The 26,923-nt window shown below is 44.5% G+C and overlaps 1 protein-coding gene across 3 annotated transcripts; it reads right to left on the reverse strand.

Moving 5' to 3' along the window:
• Window positions 1-114: 114 nt before the first annotated feature.
• LOC136491502 (uncharacterized) lies at window positions 115-7,869 on the reverse strand. 3 transcript variants are annotated; one of them, XM_066487830.1, is made up of 20 exons: window positions 7,582-7,869; window positions 7,369-7,457; window positions 6,654-6,763; window positions 6,514-6,571; window positions 6,160-6,248; window positions 5,939-6,005; window positions 5,792-5,854; window positions 5,493-5,663; window positions 5,282-5,375; window positions 5,112-5,191; window positions 4,950-5,022; window positions 4,821-4,864; window positions 4,620-4,687; window positions 4,154-4,239; window positions 3,914-4,071; window positions 2,526-3,828; window positions 1,833-2,119; window positions 1,525-1,743; window positions 1,284-1,440; window positions 115-810 (listed from the first exon to the last, which is right to left on the reverse strand). In XM_066487830.1, the coding sequence occupies exons 1-20, from the start codon at window positions 7,691-7,693 to the stop codon at window positions 500-502; spliced, it is 3,639 nt and encodes a 1,212-aa protein (XP_066343927.1). In that variant the 5' UTR covers window positions 7,694-7,869; the 3' UTR covers window positions 115-499. The 3 variants fall into 3 exon arrangements, with proteins under 3 accessions (XP_066343927.1, XP_066343929.1, XP_066343928.1); XM_066487832.1 differs by having other exon boundaries at window positions 608-844; XM_066487831.1 differs by having other exon boundaries at window positions 608-875.
• Between the last annotated feature and the right edge of the window lie 19,054 nt (window positions 7,870-26,923).

The following is a 26,923-nucleotide window of genomic DNA, read 5'->3' on the forward strand; positions in this document are numbered from 1 at the left end:
AGGTGGCATACATAGACGAACACTCAGTGACTCAGGAAGCACAAAAGTTTCTGTGTGCAAAAAGCAATGTTCTGTGGGCCCCGTTTGGCTTACCCCATATTTGGCTTATTCGGCTTCTTTTTTCAGTCGGAACGGTATTTTTCTCTCACAGCAATTCAGCCAGAACCGTGTTTTTCAGCCAGCTTCAGCCAAAATTCTGCCAGCCGAACAGAGCCATACAATGATACAAATGGCACTGCACTCTTCCTAATGACCTGTTTGATCATGATGCAGTGCTACACAGCATACTTCCAGCTTCCTACAAAATTGTCTTCCAGCTGCCTATCAACCGATTATTCCACCCCCTCTACCTTTATACAACCCCACCCAAAGAAAGATTATATAAATGTACACAAAAGAATAACTCAATCAACCACCAGGAAGCAGCATTTGCCACTTCCAAGTTTGGACAGAACGACGACCTTGTGTACTGTACACAAAAACCCATGTACAACTCGGATCAATTGATCAAAGTTCTCAATCGTATCACCAACGATTGCATGCTCTCGAGCTTTTCGCTAAGCTGCCTGATGTCCTCGGCGCGGTTTTGATCCTCAGTGTTGCTTGCCTGGGAAATCAGTGCCACACATTTGGCCTTGGATTCGGAAATCTCGCCTTGCAATGAGGAAATGGTTGCTTCCAGTGTGGTTTTCGAACCCATGACGTCCGCAATGGCTTGCATAGTTGGAGTCCGAGGAGTGCCTATGCTACCAAAACTGTTCTGCCTGCTGAGCCTCCTGGGTGAAAAGATATTGTCGATGCCTCCACTTCCTGTAATAGCACAATTCGCAAGGACATTTGGATCCTATAGGAAAGGATAGTTGCAGAGCCTTTTTCTTCTCGGTAAAAAGTTGCACATGTAATGGGAGTGAAAGAATAGAAATAGAAATAATAAACATTGAGAAAGCTACAGCACTGAGAACAATGAAAAAATTCCTTAGCCTTTGCAACAGAAATTTGGTAGAAACCTTATTTTGCAATATCTAGGGTTCTTTTCAGCATAAAAAGAAACATGTCCTGCCAATGTTCTGAAAACCTGAAGTTTTGACATGGTTGCAAGACCACACTAAGCATCATTTTTCTTTTGATGAGAAGAGTAGACCAACATAAATGCAACAGTGTTACATGCCTAGCCTCAGATGAATAGTGAACAGTTATGAGGGATAAAAATGAGCTGAAAAAAAATCTAAATCCCAGAGAATGTACAACAGTATCATCCAGATTACTTGAGGGGAGCTCCATACCTAGGTTACGTAGTTGTTCTATAGTTCCTTGCCCAAGAGATTTGTCAAGTTTAAGGAGACGAAGAATTCCAGCAGTGATCCTCCCCATTGCATCAGCTTCAGATCTGCAAAGCATCGCAAGGTGCTCTAGTTCTTCTTTTGTTGCAACTGCCTCGATCTGCACGATCAAATGGATAAACGGTTCAGAAAGCAGATTCAAATCTGTGACAGGTTTAGACAAGTGATTAAAATGTGTTCATACCGGTTCTTTGACAGAAAACTTGACATTATCCATTGTCCATTTGGCACCCTCAATCTCGTCTTCGCCGATGACCATGGTAGCTTCAACATCAACCCCTTGGTCACCAACTGAACTTGAACTATTAAATTCACTGGCCATTTGGTGATTGTTTGATGATCCTTTTCGAGTGAGCTGATCTCTCAGACGAGGTTTTATTGCCTGTAAACCTTCAATTCCAGCCTGCAAACACAGAGCATCCAACAAGTGAACAACAAAAGGAGAAAGTGCCAAGCTGAAATGCAACATTATGACAGTCATGTATGTTGTACCGTAAAGCGTTCCACTGGAAAAGCCTTTTTGGGCGACACCTTTCCTCCGCCTCCCAACTTAAGTCGGTCACTGCTCTTGCCAGAGACATGTATATTCCTGAAGGTTGAATGCCAGCATTTTTCTTCTCTGCTGATACGATCACCTCCACGAGGAGAAAAACAATCTCCTACTTCTTCAGTTCCTTCAAGTGCAAATAGCCAATTTCTAAGCTCAATTGATACATCAAGATCATCTGGCACCCCGAGATCAAACTTTGAATTGTGATCATCAGATTTGGACCTTTCATCTGTAATGTTAAGGAAAGAAAAAGAAATCCATGACTAATGTAATGGAAATGCAGCAAACCAAAAGATTGAGAACTTGGCCTGCATCTAAAATAAGGAAAAAGCATTTTGTTCATAATACATTATTTCAATAGTACTAGTTACTTGGACTGAGGTGCAAGTGAGACATTCCATGGATGGTGGAAATGAAAATGGTTATTGATCTGAAATCATCAGTTTTGTGAATTTAAACATGATCATATTGTGGAGAAGTTGGTATCAGCTAATGCTAAAATATGTAGTTAGAATTATCATGGGTGCCCAAGGAATGTTGGATATACCTATCTGATTATCACGTCTCAAATCATGACACAGGCTGTTTCCCTGAACTATACAACAAAGTAAATGTCACAGTTGCGAACAATTTACCTTCCTTTTCAGTGAGGTGAGAGGATTTAAACAGCTTCGCAAGTGGACCTGAAGATAAATCCTTCAAACCCCTCAAGAGTCCTTCCCCTGGACCACCATCAGGACCCAGGATGCCAAATCGATGCAGCAAAGACTCAGTGTAAGAAATTCCACCTCCAAGACGAACACCAGATACCTTAGCTGATACATTCAAGCTATGGCACTCCATATCCTGGATATCATAAGGCATTACATGAGTGACGTTTATATCAAGGAACTGAGCTTCTTTAGCCTGGTGTTTGCTCCTATGATCAACCCAAAATACTGCTCTCATCTTCGGGTGCCCATTTTCATGCACCAGAATGCTGTGTTCACCGGTCACTGCAGTGCCATTCTCACAAATCATAGCACTTTCTCCTTCTAAACAGTTCACTGAGACAGTTCTCCACATCAAGTTAGTCGTGACTGCAAAGGCACCACCTAGAGTGCGGTGAGAAACTTTCAGGAACAGATCTGCTCCACCAAACTGAACCAAGGGCATATGTAGATCACTTGCTGACAAAGATTCCAAGAAATTGAGCTGGAGGTTATTCATAGTTAAACTCACAGCTGTATCACTTGGCAATTTATTCTCTGGCTTGTCAGCAGATGACTTGACTGACTCAGACCTGTTACCTTTGCTGACCTTTGAGATACGCTCTGCAACTTGACCAAAGTAAGTATAGAAACCTAACACAAAAAACAATTGCTCAACTGAGGTGTTGGACATAAACTGTTGGAAAGCAACGCCAATTCTTACAACACCCTCTGGAGGCGGTACATCCAACAAAGGGCTGCCATCTGCTGTAACCATAGCTGCCTCAAATCTGATATCATCTAGTTCAATACATTTCCACAAATTTGAGTCCCTAGCTGCCCTCTGTCCATTTGAAGTGCTAGAAGTTTCAAGTGAGAGGCTTAGGTGAGAAGCCCGAGTAGCCCACTTCATCTGACTCGCATCAACAGGTTGGTATTCCCACAGAAGGAAGCAAGCTGGATCTCTGTCAAGGTTTAGCAATGGGCACTTAGCTGATGGTGACTGCCAGAAGTATAGGTCTTCCACATGAAGTCGTGCACCCGAAAATGATGATTGAGGGCTAGTATTCTTGGTTCCACTGCACCTTGTGATTTCCTCAGCATCTAATGGAACAGAGAGATCAAACTCTTTAAGTGAAAATGTCAGGCTATTGATTGAAGACTCAGGCAATATGGCACCACGATTAGGTACAACTCCATCAGCCAAGAATGAGGCAATTCTTAAGCACGACTGCTCCTGGAGGGTTACCTAAGAATGAAAAAGCATAGGCAATATTTAATTAAGCAGAAAAGGCCAAACAAACATGCTTCAGTGTAATGTAAAGGCGACGTACCGTAAGAGGTTGGCATGTGATGACTGTTTTTGAAGCAAACTTTGGAGGTGATGGAGAAGGAGTGGTCTGAAGACAATAGAGGGAAAACAAAGGAACTCCAGCAGAGAATTCTAATAGTTGATTGCCAAATGGATAGATAGGAGGGCAAAAATTTTGACCTGATAAAACCATCAAGATCAGAATCAAACCATATTCATGTGGATATCTTACTGATACAAGAATTACAAATACTTTACTCACCGAAGTCAGGCACAGGTGGAGGTTCTTGTGAAACTGCTTGCATAGACGGCTGTATCAATGTGCATGGAGGACGAGAAAAGGTGTCTCTGCAGTTAACATATCCGTACATGAGGTCAGCAAAGGTTCTTGAATCATTCTGATAGCTTAGATCCCACATTCCCTTGTATTAATTCAAATTATTTTTTGAAGTATCCTGTTTTCAACATCATATGTACCTTGGGTAACCTAAGTGACAGTCATTGTTACTATTGACAGTTTTATGCTATTTGATACTTTTGACATGGACAGTCCCAATATCCTATATTCAGCACTGTGAGGAACCTCAGCTGTGCATTAATCAAAATAATATTGGTCTAATGACATTTAATACTTTAGACATGAAGGGTCACAGTGCCTCAATTTGAAAGTGAATGGATACAAACATCAGGACTTGTGCAGTCTTGAGTAGCAAGGACAGATATAGTACCTCAGAAACAGCCCGCCGACCTTTATGCAAGACAATTTCTTTGAGCATTCGCCGTCTGAAACGCTCGCCTTTAAGACAAAGAAAAATCTTAATTAAATCCTCTATGAGGTCATGCATTCTAAATCAAGCATATCATCAGCAGACAGTATTAACAGTGAACAAATTATACTGTAAAATCTAACGGCGGTTGGAGAAAATTACCCGTGAGAAGAACAAAGACTGCATGAGAAGTTCAAGTTGAAACTCTGTTTGCACCAATGATTTAACAAACAAGTCACAATAGCAGGACAAAAAGGTAACATATTTCAAGTTTTTGGCCCTACTACTAACCAGTATCTTTAATGCAGAGGAATATGTGATCTATGATAATGGACACCAAGGAAGATCCTGCTGCTTCTGCAAGCTGGTAGAGAAATAAGGGAAGGAATAAGGATAAAGATGAAACCTATATTACTGCATGCAACGCAATATCAAAAGCACGCAGAAGTAAACCTGCTGAGCTTTTGGATCTACGTCTCCCCTGTTTAGGCACACAGATACCCCAGTCATGAATCGAAGAAAGGCCCGTAAGCCTGTCCGAAAAAATTTAAGTTTGAATTTTTGCAAATAGAAATTGAAGTACTGAACAGAATGGTCAAGCTTCATAGATAGGAACTGGTTACCAGGTTCACTTAAGGCAGGACAGACAGCTTCAGTAATATGCAGCTGAACCTCAAGCCCAAGTGGATTGTTTTGTTCTGTCCGTTGAACCGTGATCTGACGTTCAAAGCAACGTGTGAGCCAAGAAGCCCCGGAAAAGGGAAGTTCAGTAAAAATGGACAAGTTAAAGAGTTTTACACAACATGTTATAAAAATAAAACTCAAAGCACTTACATTAGCCTCTCCAGATATTCCTTCCAAAAATCTTTCACCACCAAAGAACATTCGTTTTGCACCATCATCGTCTCTTTTGTTATCTTGACTACTAGAAGAGTTAAATCTTGCATCGGTGAACATGTCCGGATGAGGCAACAGATCAACTGACAATGATTGCCACTCCAGTTTCTGTGAATTTTAATAGATATACGTGAGATCAGAAATCCTTTCTGAGTTTGACAGTCTTAGTTTGCAATAGATCAGGAAACAGTAAAAGCAGGTATTAATCTTCTGGAAGCAAGTAAGGGGCATCAAACCTTAAAAACATAAATGAACCCTTTGTTGTTGGAGAAATCCCTTGCTTCTTTCAAGTTTACTACCTGTAAACATGGCACTGAAATCAGGCAATGGCAAATAAATCATTTAATAAATTAATTATAGTTCTTAAAATCACAATTGAGTACCTGCCATTTTTCATTTGTTGTGTACAATACAAGATCACGGAATGTGATTGCTGCTAGTGGTGGTGACCTGATAGTTAGAAGGATTAGCATTCCTTTTTCCAGGCACAAACATTGCAGCGAACTCTACTTGGTGGAATAAATTTAAGACAAACAAACAAGAACCAAGATATGCAAAGGAATATAGTAAAAGGGCACCAAAATGCTGAAATATAGGTAAATACCATGTTGCATCTCCTTGACGGCGAGCCCCTCCATGTGTTTCCAGTAGCAGGTTAACAATCCCTACTTGCACTGTCATTCCATCTGCAATCTAAGCCCGACATAGAAGATTAAGTTCAGTTCTTGCAAGTATATATTGTTCAAAGTTATCTATATAGTATAAAACAGGAATAATAGTAAAACGGCAGAATATCATAGAAGAGGAGGTATCATCACAGAGAAAATGGATAAGTTGAATTTCAGTTATCATGGAGCTGGCATTCCAGTTATCACAGAGCAAACATCAGAATATTGGTAATGAATGCATAAACATGTGGAAAGTGTGTGCGCTAAACATCAAGCGCAAGGAAACATACCTTATCAGCGTAACCATATCCGCTGCTCTTAGTTGCTGATGATGGAGATGATGCAGTGCTAAAAAGATAACAGAAAGAAGTACAATTACGGACTGCTCACACGATAGTTGTAAATCACGACATAAATAAATGAAATTCACCTGCTAGGGCTGGAAATATTTTCAGAATCGTCCTTCTCTACAAGCACGAGATCAAGCTTGTCAATGTTGACCTCAATTGGCTCTAATTGCACATTTGATACAGATGGTAACTGCAGTGGTAAACAAAAGAATTTCGTTACCAAAACTAACAAAAGTAAGGTTATTAACCACATTGTGAGGCTGTTGTTAACTGCAACTCAGGAGTCACTGCAAATTGAGCGCCAAGTGTCAAAATCTAGCCGAGATGACCCCCAGGCCACTATAACTGTAAAACATCCAAACTAGAAAAACGCCAAACCCGTCCTTTACGGCCGTAAATGCCATAATTCTGAAAGCAGGTCAAAAATTAACACAAGTGCAGCAAATGTAACATGAATGCGGAGCTAATACAAAGAATAACTTCATGGAACCATCGTGTTACCACAACCGCGACTGTACAACTCTAATTTGCTTAGCTGAGAAGACAATCTATCGCGACTGACAGTAAGAATCCCAAGTTCAACGCAATTACCGCATTCTACTGCCCACGAAGTACAACTAGAGTAGGGGGGAAACAAAATTCACTGGAACATATCAAACGTTGGCAACTTGACTGCAGCGTGGGCAAGCATCTGCCACCAATGCGGCCCATAAGCCCCGACTCCCGAGAGAGAAACAGCAAGGCAGCTGATATACAGAGAGTTACGAGCGGGAGAGTGGCGACATCTTATCTTACCGTGATCTGGAGCTTCCCGACACGCGCTGTGTCGACGGCGAGCGCGGGAGGCAGCCCCAGGCTCGCGTGCAGCGCATCGCCATTGATATCTGGGACCCCCGCCAAATCACACCCAGAACCAAAAACTCAGCACCCGAATCACAAAAAAAGAGAGAAAAACAGACGAAATCTGCATCCGGGACGGAAAGCCTCAGCGGGGCGAAGGGAACCCACCGAGGTTGGAGAGCTGCGCGGTGCGGCCCTGGAGCTTGAACTGGTCGCGGGAGAAGGACTTGAGCCAGTACTTGAGCGTGTACTCCAGCGCCCGCGCTATGATCGACTCCATCCTGCCCCGCCTCCCCGGACGGTTCCCCTGGAGCGGCGCGGCGGGGGGACGGGTCGGCGGTGGCGAGCCGGCGGATCGGAGGCCAGATTCCGGCGAGATGGAGAAAGCAGAGGGGGGAAGGGGAGGTGGATGGGGTGGAACTGCGAGGATGTGAGACGAGATGGTGGGCCCTTTTAGGTCTGAGACTGAGACTTTCTTTTGGTTTAAGCTTTTTTTCTACTTTATTTTTTCTTCTTTTGTTTTAATTAAGGAACTCGAAATCTTTTATATCTCCTTCCTGTTGTAGCCGTGTAGGACTGCCACTGGAACATCTGTATGGGTGTGGTCCTTTACTTGTGGATCTATCTTGGGTACATGTTAAGGTTGGTATTTTGTGTACTCGGGGGATCAACTGTTTACTCATGTCCTGTTTGTTTGGCTGATAAGTCATGACTGAAAGTATTGTTGGCTGATTTGTTGTAAGAGAAAAATAATGTTCGTTGGCTAAAAAAATACGACTTATAAGACAAGCGAACATGACGTCATTCAATTCGGTAACTTTTTACTACTGTGTGGTAATGATTTAGCTAGATTTATTTATTTACGTAGATTGCAGATTTGCAGTGCATTGTTTGAGAAATATATACAGAGGTAGTAAGTAGCAACAATCAGTAGCATAAGAAGTGATTCCTATTTGGTTATATATAACCTATGTAACTCAAACAATTGGGTGCCAATTAGGTTGTTTAATCACGTGGACAGTTAACCTTGGAAAGACAAATTTTTTTTGTATACAGAAGGCATCATTTGTAGTGTAATTAGCTGAGGGAGTGAGCGCAAAGGCAGATTCACTCTACCGACACAGAGGACACCTTGGCCTCATGGTCATACTGTAGAAGTCACTTTCCACACATGCTTCATCATTATACTAATTGCATCAATCCCGACCCTATTTAAATTGAACCAAAGCTGTCGCGTGGCCATGTTACCAGTGCTCCCTTCGTCCACGAAAGAATATAATTCTGGCTTCTCGAGAAGTTAATCAGTTTGAACTTTGACTAAAATTATATGAAAAATATTAATACTAACATTTCTGATGCAAAATTAGTATCATTAGATTAGTCATGGAATATATTTTTATAATAAATTTATTTAAAAACATAAATATTAGTACTATTTACTATAAACTTGATCAAACATAAGCTATTTTGATCGGCATGAATTTTGCATTCTTTTTTAGACGAAGAGAGCAGTAAATCTAACCGGCACCGGAACCTTCGGTTGAAAGTAAGTTAATTCCGAAGCAATTACAACGAACGAATCACGCACGCATAATGCCAGTCGCTGGTTGTGCACGAAGCTTCACCTCGCGGTAAAGCTGCTGAATCAATCAGCCTCGAAATTCGGGACCCGCGCGCGAGGGGAGGACCGAGGACCGGATCTGGACGCCGGCAGCAGGGAAAGCAGATCTGGATGTTTGTTTCCGGTGGGAACAGACCAGCCCAACGCATGCTTGGGTGGGACCAGGCGACCAGGGAGGGATTGTGGCCTGGAGCACGTGACTAAGATGGGTCTATGCTAAGCAGAGAACAAATCACAGTGCCTAATTAATTGCTTGGTGGAAACAAGAATCCCAATGATGATGATGATCTATGCTAAGCACACAATGTTGTCCATGCATGTGTTACTTATATGTTGGCTCGGTTCAAACTTTGAATGTGTTGGTGTTCTTTATGACCGTGCAAGGACCAAGGAACAGGTGGTTGGTAACTAGCAGGACACTCCAGTCATTGTTCCCTGGCTAGATTGGACATTTTTGTCAATTTTTTTTTTATAAATTTAGCGTAGTATCAAATCGAACTATTTCAAAATTTATCAAGTTTATACAAATAAAAGAAGTGCCATTAAATTTCAATAGAATATTTTTATGTTTATTTTATGTTATAATTACTTTTGTATATTTTGTATAAAAGAAGTGCCATTAAATTTCAATAAAAGAAGTGCCATTATATTTTCAATAAAAGAATATTTTATACAAAAGTGATCAAGTTCATACAAATAGCAGGACACTCCAGTCATTAAAAGAAGTGCCAGACTTTGTTATGCTTTTGGTAGTTTTGAGTTTTGACTAAGAACGGTGCTATATTCAAAGTTCACAAACATAGTATGCCAGATTATCAAAACACCTTTCAGGTGCGTGCAGAAACGAGCCAAGTATCCTATGCAACGGCGTCTTTGCTGCGGCCACGACAGGAAACGAAACAGCAAACGGACATTTGTCGGAGCCTGCTTTAGATGGGGAGGATGCAAAGTTTTTAGATGGAGTTGACGAGTTGGGGAGAGTCAGGACACAAGAGTAGCCGGCGTGAGCAGATAGAGTCAGTCAGAGGCCAAAAACCACCGGACGCACAAGGTAGGAGCAGGACAACGTGCAGGCGACGTTGCTACTCCATCTCGGTCTCTTTTGCATGTTGTCTTTGGTTGGTTAGCACATACTATAAACTGACGTCCCAAGTTGACATGCTATGTCTTTTCCTGACCCATGTGTCTTTACTTCTCTTTTGCAGGTGACAAAAACTTTGTTCCGGAGCAGCGGTGGTCGCACGGTGTATAATCGATAGGACTACGTCTTCTCTAGCAGTACTTGCGTGGCCTGGCGTGACGATGCATAATCCCCATCGGCGTTATCCCATTATCGCCCTCACCGATCAGCTGGCTGCAGAGGAGGAGCACACACCCGCATCCAGTGTCCTCCATCCCCACCATCGTTGGCATCAAGAATTGTGTCACCATACATTTAAGCTCGAGCCTCTCCGCCGACCGTCGCCGATGATAGAGTAAGAGTCATCTCGTCCTACCACACCCCTAGTGGTATGTAATCTCTCCAATGCGATTTGAATTAACAATCCAGTCACATTTTGTTGCAATACAACTTCCCATTTTCATATAAACTAAAGATGCAAATTGACGACATCCCCTTTCATTTATAGGTGGTCAATGGATATCGAGTCCCAAAGGAAGTGGAAACATAATAAACGTTTTAGACTAAGTACGCTTGCTCCTGATACTCGGTTTTGTCATATGTATTTCTTTAAAATGCAGTGCCATGAAAATAGCACAGTTATCAAGAGCAAGGTAAAATTTTAACTACCAAATATACTCATATTTACCGATGGTGTATTTCTAATTTCAAATTGCTACATATTCTTTGGCATTGCAATGACAAGCACATGCTAGGTATTCCCATATTTACGGATGGTGTATTTCTAATTTCAAATTGCTACATATTCTTTGGCATTACAATGACAAGCACTTGCTAGGTATTGAATGTAGAGCTAGTGGGTGCAAAGTTCGACTCTCCACGGCACGTGGCCTCGACTTGCATACAAAAATAGTAGAGCGAAGATAAAGAGGAAGGAAAGGAGTCAAACAAGTGATGAGCAAGAAGGAGTTCCCCTCTCCACCTCCCCCTCTCCCTCTTTTTATAGGGGAGGTGGGAGGGAAGGTTCTTATTCTTCCCCATGGTGAGATTTGTATTTACAAAAATGCCATCAAGGCTGCAAATAGGCTCCGAATATTATTTTGCAAGCCCCTAGTGACGAGAGTCAAACATAGGGGTATGTAAAATCCCCGAGAGAAAGGCTCTCGATTGACAGATCCCCTGACCGATCCACAACCCCTAGGATCGTTTAGGGGCTCAAGGGCTATACCCATTAGGTACGCTCGTGCGCACCCTTAGGTCAGAGTTGGGTAGAGCTTGAGCACACCCACGACCACTGCTTAGGGTCGAGGGCTCGCCAGGCCTTAGGCTCCCGAACAATGGTAGCCCGAGCCTGACTCTAGCCTGGCTCCAACCTGAGCTAGAGCTTGTGGTAGAACCACCTAATTTAATGCCTCCCAAGAGTGCTTGTCTTCCATCAGACACTAAGCACTCGAGGAAGAACACTAAATTACTCGGTTCCGTCGGACACACTCCAGGGGAGAACCCAAAAATCCACATTTTTACCACCAGAATCACAAATGAGAGAATAAAGCTTATATCATTCGTAACCATTTCTTACATCACTTTTAATACAACAGCAGAGTATAATATTTATTAATATAACAGCGGAATGAAAGCATATTATTAGAGTTATAAACAATTTAATTGAACAGCGGAATAGAAGCATGTGAACAGAGTTACAGTGGAAATAAACCTCTATTAATGACATGATGAAGTATCGACATATAACTACGACAACAGATTATTAAACTTCCATTTATAAAAGCATTTGGTGAGAGTTATAAATAACAACTACGATCGCAGCATAAAGGAAATCCTCTCTGAGCCCACTAGGAGGAATCCACACACAAAGGTCAGCTCAAGCGTCCACCTGTCACCTGCAACAGGGGAAGTAAAACCCTGAGTACTCAATTGTACTCAGCAAGACTTACCCGATAGGAGAAAAGAAAAGACTCCAAGGATATGCAAGGCTATCTGGTTTGTGGGTTGCATTTGTAGAAAGCATTACTAAGCGTGCGTCCTTATATTTGATTTTTATTAATAGCCGCATTGGTTCATTAACTAACCATTCTATATAAGCACCTGTGCTACTTTTAAGCAGGTGGTAAGCAATCAGATTTCCTTTGTCCATCTTCCATCTTTCATCTTTTAGTTCTTACTACGATGCGAAACCGTAGACAAGCCGTACCGGATAGCCCGGCGATTCGCGAATCAATGCCCCCAGCTGGGTACCCCAAAAACACATGCCCCCGCTTGTACCCCAGGCACAAGTAGGACCAACCCATCACTCTTCTGTCCTAGGTGTCCAGGTCCCCATCCAAACTGGGACTCCAAGCCCCCGCCCCTGAGTCCCGGACTCAGCGCGGTGCAAGGACCTCCTCCACCAAAAACAAACCCAGACAGTCGGTCCGGAAAGAGCCGGATCCGCGACAAGAGAGCAACAAGTCTTCCAAGCGCCCATACACAAGTATGTGCTCGGGATAATAAGTCTGTGACCTGCCTAGAGTCATATGCACGATCGGTCCTTAATCGACCAGACAGGGAGAAATGGTGTAACCAAGCTATGACCCGCCTCCGCGGCGACACAACTTCTTACACCCACCAATACCCAAACCATATCCCTGCCCGGTCACCATTTTCATATTTTCCAAGTGATAGTAATCCAATAATATATTTCCTATCTCTCGCGAGTGATAGGTAATCACTCGACTTCTACCGGAGTCCTGTAGCATAGCAATCTACACGATCCTGTCATACTAGTAAGACTCATAGGATAAAGATATATATGCAAGTGAGTTTCCTTCAACTCCTTAAAACTTAATACACATATATAATTTAAACTGTAGAAAAGTAGGGGTTATGCACCGGGGCTTGCTTGGGTAAAATATAAACAGAAGTTAGTTTTCCATCATGGCGACATGATCTCCAAAAGCACCATTTCTCCAGCAACTCCCGATGACTCCGTGATCCATCGACGTCCCTATCACGATATGCAATGTAATGAAATGCAAGGGTATGATCAACTGACTGCAATCGTGACTCATATAAATACGTTCTACGTCTATCAAGTGAACGAGCTAGTTCTAACGACGACCGTACTTAGGCTACATATACACGTTGTCGGATAAGACACTATTTCCCAATAATTATTTTAGTTATATAAACCAACGGTGTTTCTATATTTTATTCTATCGATTTAATCACTATTTGAAATAAGACATCATTATCTAATTAGCAACTAGTTATTCCAGAGCTACAAAAAATATGGCAGGTAACTAATACTGCTAGGAGTCTACTATAAAAATTTTCAGATTCAACAATATTACCAACTTATCATAGAAATTCCTACAAGTTTATATTTTACAACATTAATTATCTCTAATTAATTATATAGCTTCCTAAGAATATTATCCAACTATGTGAACAAAATATACTAACATGTAGAGCATGATTTTAGGAGACTAACAAAACTGGTTTCATAATTTCTGGACACCTACATAATTTTATATTGATTTTACAAGTTAACCTAGAAACCGATTTTAGAAAAACATTTCACAATTGGAAAAGGGCCGGTGGCCACTACTGGCCCAGCGGTTATCAAATCGGCCCAACCGATCCGGGCAGCCCAGGCGGGGCGCAGTATGCGCGGCCCAGGTGCAGACGACCCAGCGCACAGGCGATGCAGGTGGCCCAGCAGCGTACTAGCGGCCCAGGCGGGGAAGCAGCAGCCTAGCCCAGCGCACAGCAGCTAGCGGCAGGCAGGCCAACGGCCCAAGCGCGGCGCGATGAGCAGGCCGGCCCACCCAGCCAGGGCCAGACAACGGCAGCGGCGTTTTTGCGAAGTGGCCCCTACGCTCTTCTATAATCAATCCAAGGTCCAGATTACTGTTCGAGGAGTCATACATTTTTGTAGAAAACACCATGCGTATTTCTATTCCTTGGATTTCCGCCCTTCCTCACCTTGCTTTCTTCTTCCACGAACAGAGCACGACGAAGACCATGGCTGACGACAGCGGCAAGGGCGCGGAGGAGCCGGGGAAAGCACGACCGCGGCTGTCCACACGCCGGCGACTTGCGTGCGGTGGCGCAGGAGGCTCGGACGCCGCAACAGACGACAGAGCGGTCACGGCGTCCACGCGGGGAGCATGCCAAGGTGGCGCGGCCACTGCCATGCAGCACCAGCACGACGTGGAGACGCCGGCCCGTGATGGCGATGGACGGCGCGAGGCACGGCGCGGGACAAGGCAGCCAGTAGCGGGCTCAGGAGGAGCCGCGGGGGTGCGAGGCGAGGTGGAGCCACCTGCAGGCTCGGGCGGTCGTGGTTCGGCTGGCTCGGCTACGGCCATGGCACATGGGAGAGCAGAGGGGATGCGCGGGTGCAGCAGCCGAGGAGCTCTGCGGGTTCAGCGTGGACTCCAGCGAGACACAGCGGCTCCGGTGGTGGGAGCCTGAGGCGGCAACGGCAGCGGGCGAGCAGCATGAATCAAGGGCGCCTCGGCAGGAGTGGGCCAAAAGGCGCGTGCGCACAGCGCTTCCACGTGAGGTGATCGAGACGGTGCCTTCGAGGCTCGGTGGAGGAGCACCAGGGAGAAGCGGCGCCATGAGCAGAGCAGCAGGGGAGGCTGGAATCGGTGGATGGAGCCGTGGCGAGGTCGCTGTGGCCTTGCGCGCGCGAGGAGGAGAAAAGGGATGGGCGCGGGCACGCAGGGGAACCGAAGGAGCGGCAGAACCGGAACGGCGGGGCAGTGGAGTTTCTGGGCTGGGACGCTCCCTCCTCGGCACAGCAGAGAAGAAAAAGGAACGGAGAGGAAAACCCGGACGGATGCAGGCAAAACAAGACAGGCCCGACACGGCTGCGTGGGGCGCGGCCCGGCCTGCTCGGCAGTGGAGAGCGGCGTGGGCAAGTCAGAGCAACGGCCTGTCGTCCTCAAGAAGTAGAAAGAGCAGAGAGAGAGTAGGAGACAGTAGCGGGTGCGACCTGGCACAACGTGGCCGGAACGATGTCTATGTGCCCACAGAATGTCAAGGACACGGCACGGCAGGGACAAAAACCACGTACAAGGATGGCAGCAGCGAGGACGAGAGTGGGCCATGGACAAGACTGCGGACAAGACTGCACAACACTGGCACTGCATGGGCCACCTGGCGTCCTTGCCATAGCTATATATTTCTATCGTTGATATTTGATAGATTACTTGTGAGAATATAATCAAAACTTCAGTTGTCGGGATCCTGTGCTGTCCGATAAATAAAGGTTCAACAACCAAACAAGGGGGGACAAACTGTTTGACTGTTGTAGTATGGGGTTTCTCATCTCCTCGCGTGGTTGGCCTTTTGCTTTACGTAACTGGTATATACCTATATCTCTATATACATACATACACACACACATATATATATATATATGTATATATATGTGTGTGTGTATATATATATAACGGTTTACTAATTTACACAAATTGTAACGTCTAGGCGCAGGAAAAATTCTTAGCAAAGCTCGAATTTAAATTTGAATCAAACGCTATATATATATATATAACCATATATATATATATATATGGTTCTATTTATTAATGGATTTTATTTGATTTATACAAGTTGCTTTTCCTGCTTAATCTAACAGAACAAATCGCTCGTCATTTACTTGCTAGAATCGTTATCGGATAGTCCTGAATATTTCTACGTACGGCGTAATTTAACTTGAGCGTGTGTTTGAGTCCACGAAACTAAGTCGCACAGGATTCGCTTATCGCGTCGAATACGTTTTAAATTAAAAATTCCGAGAAACTCGTTACGAAAATTTTACTTAGGCCTAAATCGCGGTGCTAAATAAGCTCGTAACACCAGGGGTGTTACAACCAACCCCTCTTAAAAAGAATCTCGTCTCGAGATTCGAAATTGGAAGTAGAAAAGGGGAAACGCGATTACATTCCGTAGATCAGGGACTACACGAAAGATTACACGACTTTGAATACTAAACCACACGGGGATCTAGGGATACATGGTTAAGAGCAACTTGGTACAACCGAGTCCTACTCCAGAAGTCGAGATAGACGAGGACAATGGAGAAACAACAAGATAATGATTATCCAAAACATGACGTAGCACCAACAGATCCAGAAACAGTCGACGGAGAAGTAAAACATCGTGCACCCTAAGATTGACTACCCAAAAAGGGAACTTGAACTTCTTCGACGAATCGGATCCTTCCTTCTTCTCAGATCACACTATCACCTCCGACTGCCGAACCTAGCTTCACAACGATAACTGAATTTCGTAGCGCTGTTGGGAATGCGAGAGGAATGGGGATGAAGAAGAAGAGCAAGGACCAAGGGTATTTATAGAGGCAACCAGAGAGGGGAAAGCAACACACCGACGACAGAGGCGGAGTGAATGGGATACACAGACGGTGCATGCTGTGGAGATAAGGTCGAAAACATGGTGTGCTCCCTGCACGAGCGGCGGAGCCCTTCCATTACTACTCTTCTTTTGCTTTCCTTCCTTAACCACATCCGTCTTTTCTGTAAACCCAGATCATGTCATACTTTCTTTCTCCAAACCATCTCCTCTTGGTTACTAGAGAGAACACCTCTGCATCAACCCGTTGTGGATTTCCCGTTTGAACATCTGAACATTTCCAAGGAATTTTTTTTAATAAAACGGTACGGCGGTGTAACTTGGTAAAGGTACTTGGTCAACAACCTCGATACCAGCGCGTGCCAAGCAGTGTCACATGTGGCAGTTGTTCCACAGAGAGCCCTCGGTTTCGTCGCGGCACCATAAGCTTTTAACCAGGCAACTACTACCAACTTATACGCCATGAAGGCAGTGGGGTCATAGACCACAGAGTAAGGGGTATCGCAAGGGAAAAATTCAACAACAAAGGTTTTCCTCCACAACAAGGGACAAGGAATTTAAATCCAACAATGGATTTGTTTTTAAAAAGATTCAAGTGTTCTGTTGGGACATCCACAATTAGTCGATACAATGTCCAATAACACCCAATCACGGCTGATCTGCTGGTATCTGAATGGCAACTTCTCTTGTAACTCACTTAACATCGCCCTTGAAAACTTGGAGCACGTCTAACAAGGCTTTAAAGTAAATGAACGCAACAAACACAGCAAAATAATTAAAATGCACGTTCCAACAATCTTATACGGGTACAACGTACAAACACTCATGCTCCCTTTCACGACATAGCATTTACCTATGGTCGGGCGATCTCAACACTATGGATGACAACAACAGCAAGAGTACAATACAGGGGGATAGCAACGAAAAACACTACTACTACGGGTACACCAAGGCAACTAGTCTACATCCTCACGGGGCAATGGCTGAGCGAGAGGAATCGAGGGTTCTTCTTCTGACACTTCCGAGGGTGGAGGTGCTGGTGGTGCAGCAACACCAGTTCTCCTTCTTTCTGGCGGGGGGATAGGGATCCCTTCTAAGATCGGGGCATCCTGCCTTTCAGCAGCCAGCGTCCTCCGCTTGGCCCTGGTGACAAGATAGGCCACCCGTAGCTGATGAACATGTCGGTCTTTGGCCTCCTTTAGAACTTTCTCCATGGCAGCCTCTCGGCTCTCAGCAGCTGCAGCGCTGGCATGCGCTTCGGCGAGCTGCACCTGGAGCATCCGGTTGAAGATCTCGGCTTCCTCGGCGTGCCGAAGGCACGCCCTCAGCTCCAAGGCTTGACGGTCGTACTGCTCATCTAGAGCGAGTAGGTATGTGGTCAAGTGCACCACGGTGGGACTGTCCTCTTGCACATCTCATCCTTGCAAAGCCTCCATGCAAGCCCTCCATGCCCGCCGATTCTTGTCCAGAGGAAAGAACCGCATGGGAGTATGGGCAATGGGCTCCTCATAGATCTGGCAGAGGTACCGCAAGGCTTTGTGGGGCCACAACCTAGTAGGTGTCGACGAAGCGAAACCCGGTTGCGGTCACACTCCAGGCTTCAGTGATGTCAGGAAACTCCTCACTCTTCCCAATGTAGACGGTAACCTCACACCGCACGGTGCCATGCTCCTCATACTCACGGCCCTCATACTCGGGGCGATCATTGACTCCGAGCTTTTGCAGGGTGGCATGCAGGATTTTGGGAAAACCCTCAATGTTCAGGCAGTAGGTACTAACCCAGGCTCCTGCCATCTTTGGCGGTGGTTGCAAGGAAGGCTGAGCGAAAAGCTGGCTCAAGGAAAAGCTAAGCGAGCTAAAGTGCGCCGAGTGGTGGTACCAATGGCTAAATCAGGCTCTACTTATAAGGCGGAGCGTTCGGTGGTCCTAGCGAGGTTCACCAGGGTTCCCGCGCGGGGTCACTACGATGAATCGACCAATTTCTGCATGTTCGAGGCGAGCGACGTGCGATGCCATTACTGACTAGTACGACTGCAGGGCAAGGGTTCGACAAGAGCGCAGAAAGGGGTATGGGGAGACATGGGTCACGACCGGCGTGAACCACGGGCGAACGCGAAACACGAAGCCACAGTGCAGATCTAACTCTAGAACAGGAATGAGTCATTTGTGCACAACACGACACGCGTGACACCTATGGATGCTGTATCTACCAGCAATACGAGCGCTACAATGCACAAACAGAATATGCATGAATGCACATCCTATACGTCCTTTCACTGTTGCCAACATATAGGGCAACCGTTCTCAGAGTTTTTGGCACCTCGTTCTCTCCCTATAACTAGCCGATACTATCGGACTATGCTCGAGTCAGTGTACCTATAGAAACTTGATTAAGTCTACCTAAGTCAGCAGAGTGTCATCTATCCTGGATACATAACCATAGTAATAGGGCTACTTATATAACTTCGCATACAAACGTCCTAACTTTTTGCAACCATGGGTTGTTAAATTTTAGTTTAGAAAAGGTTTTCGAAGCTTTATTTCCTCATTTATGCTCTGATACCACCTATGGCAGAACCACCTAATTTAATGCCTCCCAAGAGTGCTTGTCTTCCATCAGACACTAAGCACTCGAGGAAGAACACTAAATTACTCGGTTCCGTCGAACACACCCCAGGGGAGAACCCGAAAATCCACATTTTTACCACCAGAATTACAAATGAGAGAATAAAGCTTACATCATTCATAACCATTTCTTACATCACTTTTAATACAACAGCAGAGTATAATATTTATTAATATAACAGCGGAATGAAAGCATATTATTAGAGTTATAAACAATTTAATTAAACAGCGGAATAGAAGCATGTGAACAGAGTTACAGCGGAAATAAACCTCTATTAATGACATGATGAAGTATCGACATATAACTACGACAACAGATTATTAAACTTCCATTTATAAAAGCATTTGGTGAGAGTTATAAATAACAACTACGATCACAGCGTAAAGGAAATCCTCTCTGAGCCCACCAGGAGGAATCCACACACAAAGGTCAGCTCAAGCGTCCACCTGTCACCTGCAACAGGAGAAGTAAAACCCTGAGTACTCAATTGTACTCAGCAAGACTTACCCGATAGGAGAAAAGAAAAGACTCCAAGGATATGCAAGGCTATCTGGTTTGTGGGTTGCATTTGCAGAAAGCATTACTAAGCGTGCGTCCTTATATTTGATTTTTATTAATAGCCGCATTGGTTTTATTAACTAACCATTCTATATAAGCACCTGTGCTACTTTCAAACAGGTGGTAAGCAATCAGATTTCCTTTGTCCATCTTCCATCTTTCATCTTTCAGTTCTTACTACGATGCGAAACTGTAGACAAGCTGTACCGAATAGCCCGGCGATTCGCGAATCAATGCCCCCAGCTGGGTACCCCGAAAACACACACCCTGCTTGTACCCTAGGCACAAGCAGGACCAACCCATCACTCTCCTGTCCCGGGTGTCCAGGTCTCCGTCCAAACTGGGACTCCAAGCCCTCGCCCCTGAGTCCCGGACTCAGCGCGGTGCAAGGACCTCCTCCACCAAAAACAAACCCAGACAGTCGGTCCGGAAAGAGCCGGATCCGCGACAAGAGAGCAACAAGTCTTCCAAGCGCCCATACACAAGTATGTGCTTGGGATAATAAGTCTGTGACCTGCCTAGAGTCATATGCACGATCGGTCCTTAATCGACCAGACAGGGAGAAACGGTGTAACCAAGCTATGATCCGCCTCCGCGGTGACACAACTTCTTACACCCACCAATACCCAAACAATATCCCTGCCCGGTCACCATTTTCATATTTTCCAAGTGATAGTAATCCAATAATATATTTCCTATCTCTCGCGAGTGACAGGCAATCACTCGACTTCTATCGGAGTCCTATAGCATAGCAATCTACATGATCCTGTCATACTAGTAAGACTCATAGGATAAAGATATATATGCAAGTAGGGTTCCTTCAACTCCTTAAAACTTAATGCACATATATAATTTAAACTGTAGAAAAGTAGGGGTTATGCACCGGGGCTTGCCTGAGTAAAATATAAACAGAAGTTAGTTTTCCATCATGGCGACATGATCTCCAAAAGCACCATTTCTCTAGCAACTCCCGATGACTCCGTGATCCATCGACGTCCCTATCACGATATGCAATGTAATGAAATGCAAGGGTATGATCAACTGACTGCAATCGTGACTCATATAAATACGTTCTACGTCTATCAAGTGAACGAGCTAGTTCTAATAACGACCGTACTTAGGCTACATATACACGTTGTCGGATAAGACACTATTTCCCAATAATTATTTTAGTTATATAAACCAACGGTGTTTCTATATTTTATTCTATCGATTTAATCACTATTTGAAATAAGACATCATTATCTAATTAGCAACTAGTTATTTCGGAGCTACAAAAAATATGGCAGGTAACTAATACTGCTAGGAGTCTACTATAAAAATTTTCAGATTCAACAATATTACTAACTTATCATGGAAATTCCTACAAGTTTATATTTTACAACATTAATTATCTCTAATTAATTATATAGCTTCCTAAGAATATTATCCAACTATGTGAACAAAATATACTAACATGTAGAGCATGATTTTAGGAGACTAATAAAACTGGTTTCATAATTTCTGGACACCTACATAATTTTATATTGATTTTACAAGTCAACCTAGAAACCGATTTTAGAAAAACATTTCACAATTGGAAAAGGGCCGGTGGCCACTACTGGCCCAGCGGTTATCAAATCGGCCCAATCGATCCAGGCAGCCCAGGCGGGGCGCGGTATGCGCGGCCCAGGTGCAGACGACCCAGCGCACAGGCGATGCAGGTGGCCCAGCAGCGTACTGGCGGCCTAGGCGGGGAAGCAGCAGCCCAGCCCAGCGCGCAGCAGCCAGCGGCAGGCAGGCCAATGGCCCAAGCGCGGTGTGATGAGCAGGCCGGCCCACCTAGCCAGGGCCAGACAACGGCAACGGCATTTTTGCGAAGTGGCCCCTACGCTCTTCTATAATCAATCCAAGGTCCAGATTACTGTTTGAGGAGTCATACATTTTTGCAGAAAACACCATGCGTATTTCTATTCCTTGGATTTCCACCCTTCCTCACCTTGCTTTCTTCTTCCACGAACAGAGCACGACGAAGACCGTGGCTGACGACAGCGGCAAGGGCACGGAGGAGCCGGGGAAAGCACGACTGCGGCTGTCCACACGCCGGCGACTTGCATGCGGTGGCGTAGGAGGCTCGGGCGCGACAACGGACGATAGAGCGGTCATGGCGTCCACGCGGGGAGCATGCCAAGGTGGCACAGCCGCTGCCACGCAGCACCAGCATGGCGTGGAGACGCCGGCCCGTGATGGCGATGGACGGCGCGAGGCACGGCACGGGACAAGGCAGCCAGTAGCGGGCTTAGGAGGAGCCGTGGGGGTGTGAGGCGAGGTGGAGCCGCCTGCGGGCTCGAGCGGTCGTGGTTCGGCTGGCTCGGCTACAGCCATGGCACATGGGAGAGCAGAGGGGACGCGCGGGTGCAGCAGCCGAGGAGCTCTGCGGGTTCGGTGTGGACTCTAGCGAGACACAGCGGCTCCGGCGGTGGTAGCCTGAGGCGGCAACAGCAGCGGGCGAGCAGCACGAATCAAGGGCGCCTCAGCAGCAGCAGGCCGAAAGGCGCGTGCGCATAGCGCTTCCACATGAGGTGACCGAGACGGTGCCTCCGAGGCTCGGTGGAGGAGCACCAGGGAGAAGCGGCGCCGTGAGCAGAGCAGCAGGGGAGGCTGGAATCAGCGGATGGAGCCGTGGCGAGGTCGCTGTGGCCTTGCGCGCGTGAGGAGGAGAAAAGGGATGGGTGCGGGCACGCAGGGGAACCGAAGGAGCGGCAGAACCGGAACGGTGGGGCAGTGGAGTTTCTGGGCTAGGACGCTCCCTCCTCGGCACAGCAGAGAAGAAAAAGGAATGGAGAGGAAAACCCGGACGGATGCAGGCAAAACAGGACAGGCCCGACACGGCTGCGTGGGGCGTGGCCCGGCCTACTCGGCAGTGGAGAGCGGCGTGGGCAAGTCAGAGCAGCGGCCTGTCGTCCTCAAGAAGTAGAAAGAGCAGAGAGAGAGTAGGAGACAGTAGCGGGTGCGACCTAGCACAACATGGCCGGAACGATGTCTGTGTGCCCACAGAATGTCAAGGACACGGCACGGCAGGGACAAAAACCACGTACAAGGATGGCAGCAGCGAGGACAAGAGTGGGCCATGGACAAGACTGCGGACAAGACTGCACAGCACTGGCACTGCATGGGCCACCTGGCGTCCTTGCCATAGCTATATATTTCTACCGTTGATATTTGATAGATTACTTGTGAGAATATAATCAAAACTTCAGTTGTCGGGATCCTGTGTTGTCCGATAAATAAAGGTTCAACAACCAAACAAGGGGGGACAAACTGTTTGACTGTTGTAGTATGGGGTTTCTCATCTCCTCGCGTGGTTGGCCTTTTGCTTTACGTAACTGGTATATACCTATATCTCTATATACATATATACACACACACACACACACATATATATATATATATATCTAACGGTTTACTAATTTACACAAATTGTAACGTCTAGGCGCAGGAAAAATTCTTAGCAAAGCTCGAATTTAAATTTGAATCAAACGCTATATATATATATGGTTCTATTTATTAATGGATTTTATTTGAATCAAACGCTATATACACCAAGAAAATTGAGAGGAACAGCAGAGTGTTCCTCCCCTAAAAACCTAGCAAGATAGAGGGCTGATTCCCTTACTCGTTGGGAAGAAACCTCACCGCCAACGAGCCATAGGATAGCACCGAGCGATCACCTACCAAACTCTCATTCTTCTTTATTGTAACCCCCTGATTTGGGTACTCCTGAATATAAGAAGAACTCCTCACTTATGGACATAGGGCCTTGATAGCCCAAACTAGAATACATCGCCGTGTCTCTCTCCTGTTGTTGAGTACCCGAGCCACTAGAGATCCACACTTCTGACATCCGACGAACAACGATGATTGCCGCAGTTACGAACCCACGACACCTAGACTATGTAATTGGGCCCTAAACACAATAGTGAGGCTATGTAATTGGGCCTTGGACACACCAAGTCACTAGTGGTGCTGCTCCCTGTAGGCCTACGACCGAAGATATAGGAAAAAGCCCACTTTGCCTCCTCCAACTTTCTCAAAAGTCAGATTTTCCTTCCTCAAATCTAAAACCAGAAATAGTTCCTCCCTCATCTTCCAAAACCGGTCGCTCTACCTTCATGTTGTTTCCCTCGATGGTTTTTCTTTTTCACTTTTATGTTTATTTTGGCTGAATCTTTGAAAAATCATAGTAAATCATAGAAAATTCATAAAATGGAAAATCTATTTATGTTGGACTCCACATGAGTAGATCTACATAGTGAAATATGATATGGCATGCTTCAAAGATTTAGTCAAAATAAACATAAAAGAAAAAAAGAAAAACCTCCAAAGAAAACTGTAACAGAACCGACCAAATTATAAGAACGTAAGTATAAAAACAATCACCGAAGTGATCAAATTCCTGTACTTAAGCTCCCATAATCCCGGTAGTCCAGAAATCACGACGGATTTTAAACAACTCCCGACATACAAACCAAGACCGTAGTGATTCAACACACCACATCATTCGTTACAATATTTCACAAGTGGCATTTGGATTACATCCATCAGAGTTCAAATAAAATATTACAAACCAAGTTCAAATTTGCAGAAGCAACATAGTTTAGTACATAACTTCATAGTTTCAAATACATTGCTAGATCTTAGTCATGTCCCACCAAAAGCATCTTCAGGTACGAGAACTAGGAGAGACCGCGCCCAACGGTCTAGTCTTCATCCCCAGCCAGGAGAAGGCAATACTTGCAGCAACCAAAGTAGAACTGGTCATCTGCAACAGGTGGGAGATAAACCTTAAGTACGAGAAGGTACTCAGCCAGACTTACCCGTCAAAACCAGAAATAAAGGACACCAAGGGTCTTGCAAGGCTTATGAGGTGGGCTAGCTTGACATAGTTGCATAAAAGAGCTTATGAATATAGTGACCAATTAAAACTTAGCATTAAGCAGAGCACTCACTTATTAGGAGCAAACAATATTAACCATAGCAGGTATAATAAGGCTGTCATCATCATATCATCATTTCTGAACCATTATGTTATTTAGTGTATCTACTTTGGAGATAAGCCCGTCAAGTTCTCACTAACCGGTGAGAGACGGCGACTCGAATCGAATTACAACTCAGCTGAGGGGATATTCCTAACTCTCACACTGGCATACTTTGCAAGGGTAGCCGTGGGTCACCTTTGGTACAACTCAGGAACCAAATTCGTGGGTTCGATCAGCGCCAGCACTCTCAGGGATTACCCTTCTGCCAGGACGATCAGGACTTTTAAATCACCTGCCCTTGGACTCATGCCTACGGCTCCCTTCCGAGGCGCACTTTATACTTATCAACTCCCGACCTAAGGTGAACAACTCGGCTTCATGGTCGGTCTCTGGACATGGCCAACTAAGAGAGAGGCATGCGTTCAACATGAACAGGAAAGGTTCCAAGATTCGGTCCTAAGCGACACAGACGGAGTCACTACCAACCGGCAAGCCTCCACCCGGTCTTCATTTCAAATTGAGACAGGTTCTTTTCCACGATAGTAAATATAGCCAACCGTGCCATATGTATATCCCTATATCTCGCAGGTGACAGGAAATCACCTGACTTTTACCGCGTTTAAGTAGGGCTAAGCACTACACAAGCCTGAGCTACATAAGATTTAGGGTATCAATATCTGGACAAGGATTGGATAACCAATGCAGCAAGTGTTTGCATCCAACACCTAAACTTAATGCAACAATATATATATGTAACAATAATACTTTAATTGCATTTTGGAAATTAGGAGGCTTAATATGCTCTGGGGCTTGCCTTTCACAAAGTTGCACGGACGGTGATCCGGGCACTCAATGGCGACCTCGTCTCGCACTTCTCCCGAGGGCTGCACCTCCTGAACCTCCGGTGTTGGCTGCTGCTGCTCCCCGCTCAGTTCCTCGAATTCCAGCAGTGTCACTCATTTCGGTACTCCTATTGCATGCCGATGCACAAGATAAATATCATGGATGCATAAGGAATGACATGATGCTCATGATGAATGGATAACAGTAAGTATTTAATGAAAACATCACTGGACACTCGTTTACCGATTAAGAACAGCTCTATTCAAATCACTTTAAAATATGTATCTAACTTAACTCGAAGAACAAGATCAACTTACCTAACTTGTATAACCTAAGATAAAGATGCTTATCTTCAGTTAAAGGCCTAACACCTAGGAACATTACCACAAGCTTAGGAATAGTAAAGGCATACTTAAATCAAAAGTTAAGGTTTCACATGCAAACGAGCAGTTTCTTAATTCAATCACAACAAGAGTTCTATAAATTCAAATGACTTGCAAGAGGACATTCTGGAAAGCTTATGAAATTATCTACAAATCATTTGTAAACATCAAAGCATGATTCTTATGTTAACCAAATCAAATTAAAGTAAACATAGAATCTATCCAGAAATGACAGGTTTACTAAATTAATTATTTAGTGATGATGCAAAAGCATAATTGGACCAAACCAAGTTTACCAACTTGTTGTACATACCAGAGGAACATCAGAAAGTATAGTGCCAACCTCTAAATAAATTATTTAATGTCCTTTCCTAATTTATTTAGTTAATTAGGTGATTAAAGCAACATATAGTAAAACTATACAGAAAAATCTACAAAAATTATAGTAGCTACCTCATGCTTCACATAGACTACCATAAAATTTTCAAAGCAATTGGACAAGCAGAACTTGCTGTATCAGAAATAACAGATGGTAGGTCTATTTCTAGCATAATTAGGAAACCCTATTAAAAAGTGTCAAGCAACAGATTTTACATTTTTTCTAGTATCTTTCTAACATAATAATTGCACTCACCAAATTTTTCCTTTACTAGATCTATAGAAAAATTATGAAAATTCACACAAGATCCATCCATGCAAATAAGAGAATTATCTAACTCCTACATACAGTGCCCAAAATGTATGAAAATTTAACTACAAGCTATTCATGATATGTGCAGTACACCATAAAAATTTCATATCATTTGGAGCTACACAGAAAAAAATATAATTACCCCTATTTCCCACATGATTAAAAGAGATAATTAGCAACTCTATTTTTCATAACAGAACATGGCATAAATTATATTTTTAATGTAAACTAGACATTACCAGGAACTCAACAAAATTGGAACCACATCATTT

The sequence above is a fragment of the Miscanthus floridulus genome, chromosome 11 (assembly GCF_019320115.1).
Source record: "Miscanthus floridulus cultivar M001 chromosome 11, ASM1932011v1, whole genome shotgun sequence".
NCBI classification, from domain to species: Eukaryota; Viridiplantae; Streptophyta; class Magnoliopsida; order Poales; family Poaceae; genus Miscanthus; species Miscanthus floridulus.

Coding starts and splice junctions, on each gene's coding strand:
- LOC136491502 (XM_066487830.1), bottom strand. CDS start 7,693: ATGGAGTCGATCATAGCGCGGGCGCTGGAGTACACGCTCAAGTACTGG. Junction 5,855..5,938: donor CAACAAATGAAAAATGGCAG/GTACTCAATTGT, acceptor CCATGTTTACAG/GTAGTAAACTTGAAAGAAGC. Junction 4,865..4,949: donor CCTCTGCATTAAAGATACTG/GTTAGTAGTAGG, acceptor TGGTGCAAACAG/AGTTTCAACTTGAACTTCTC.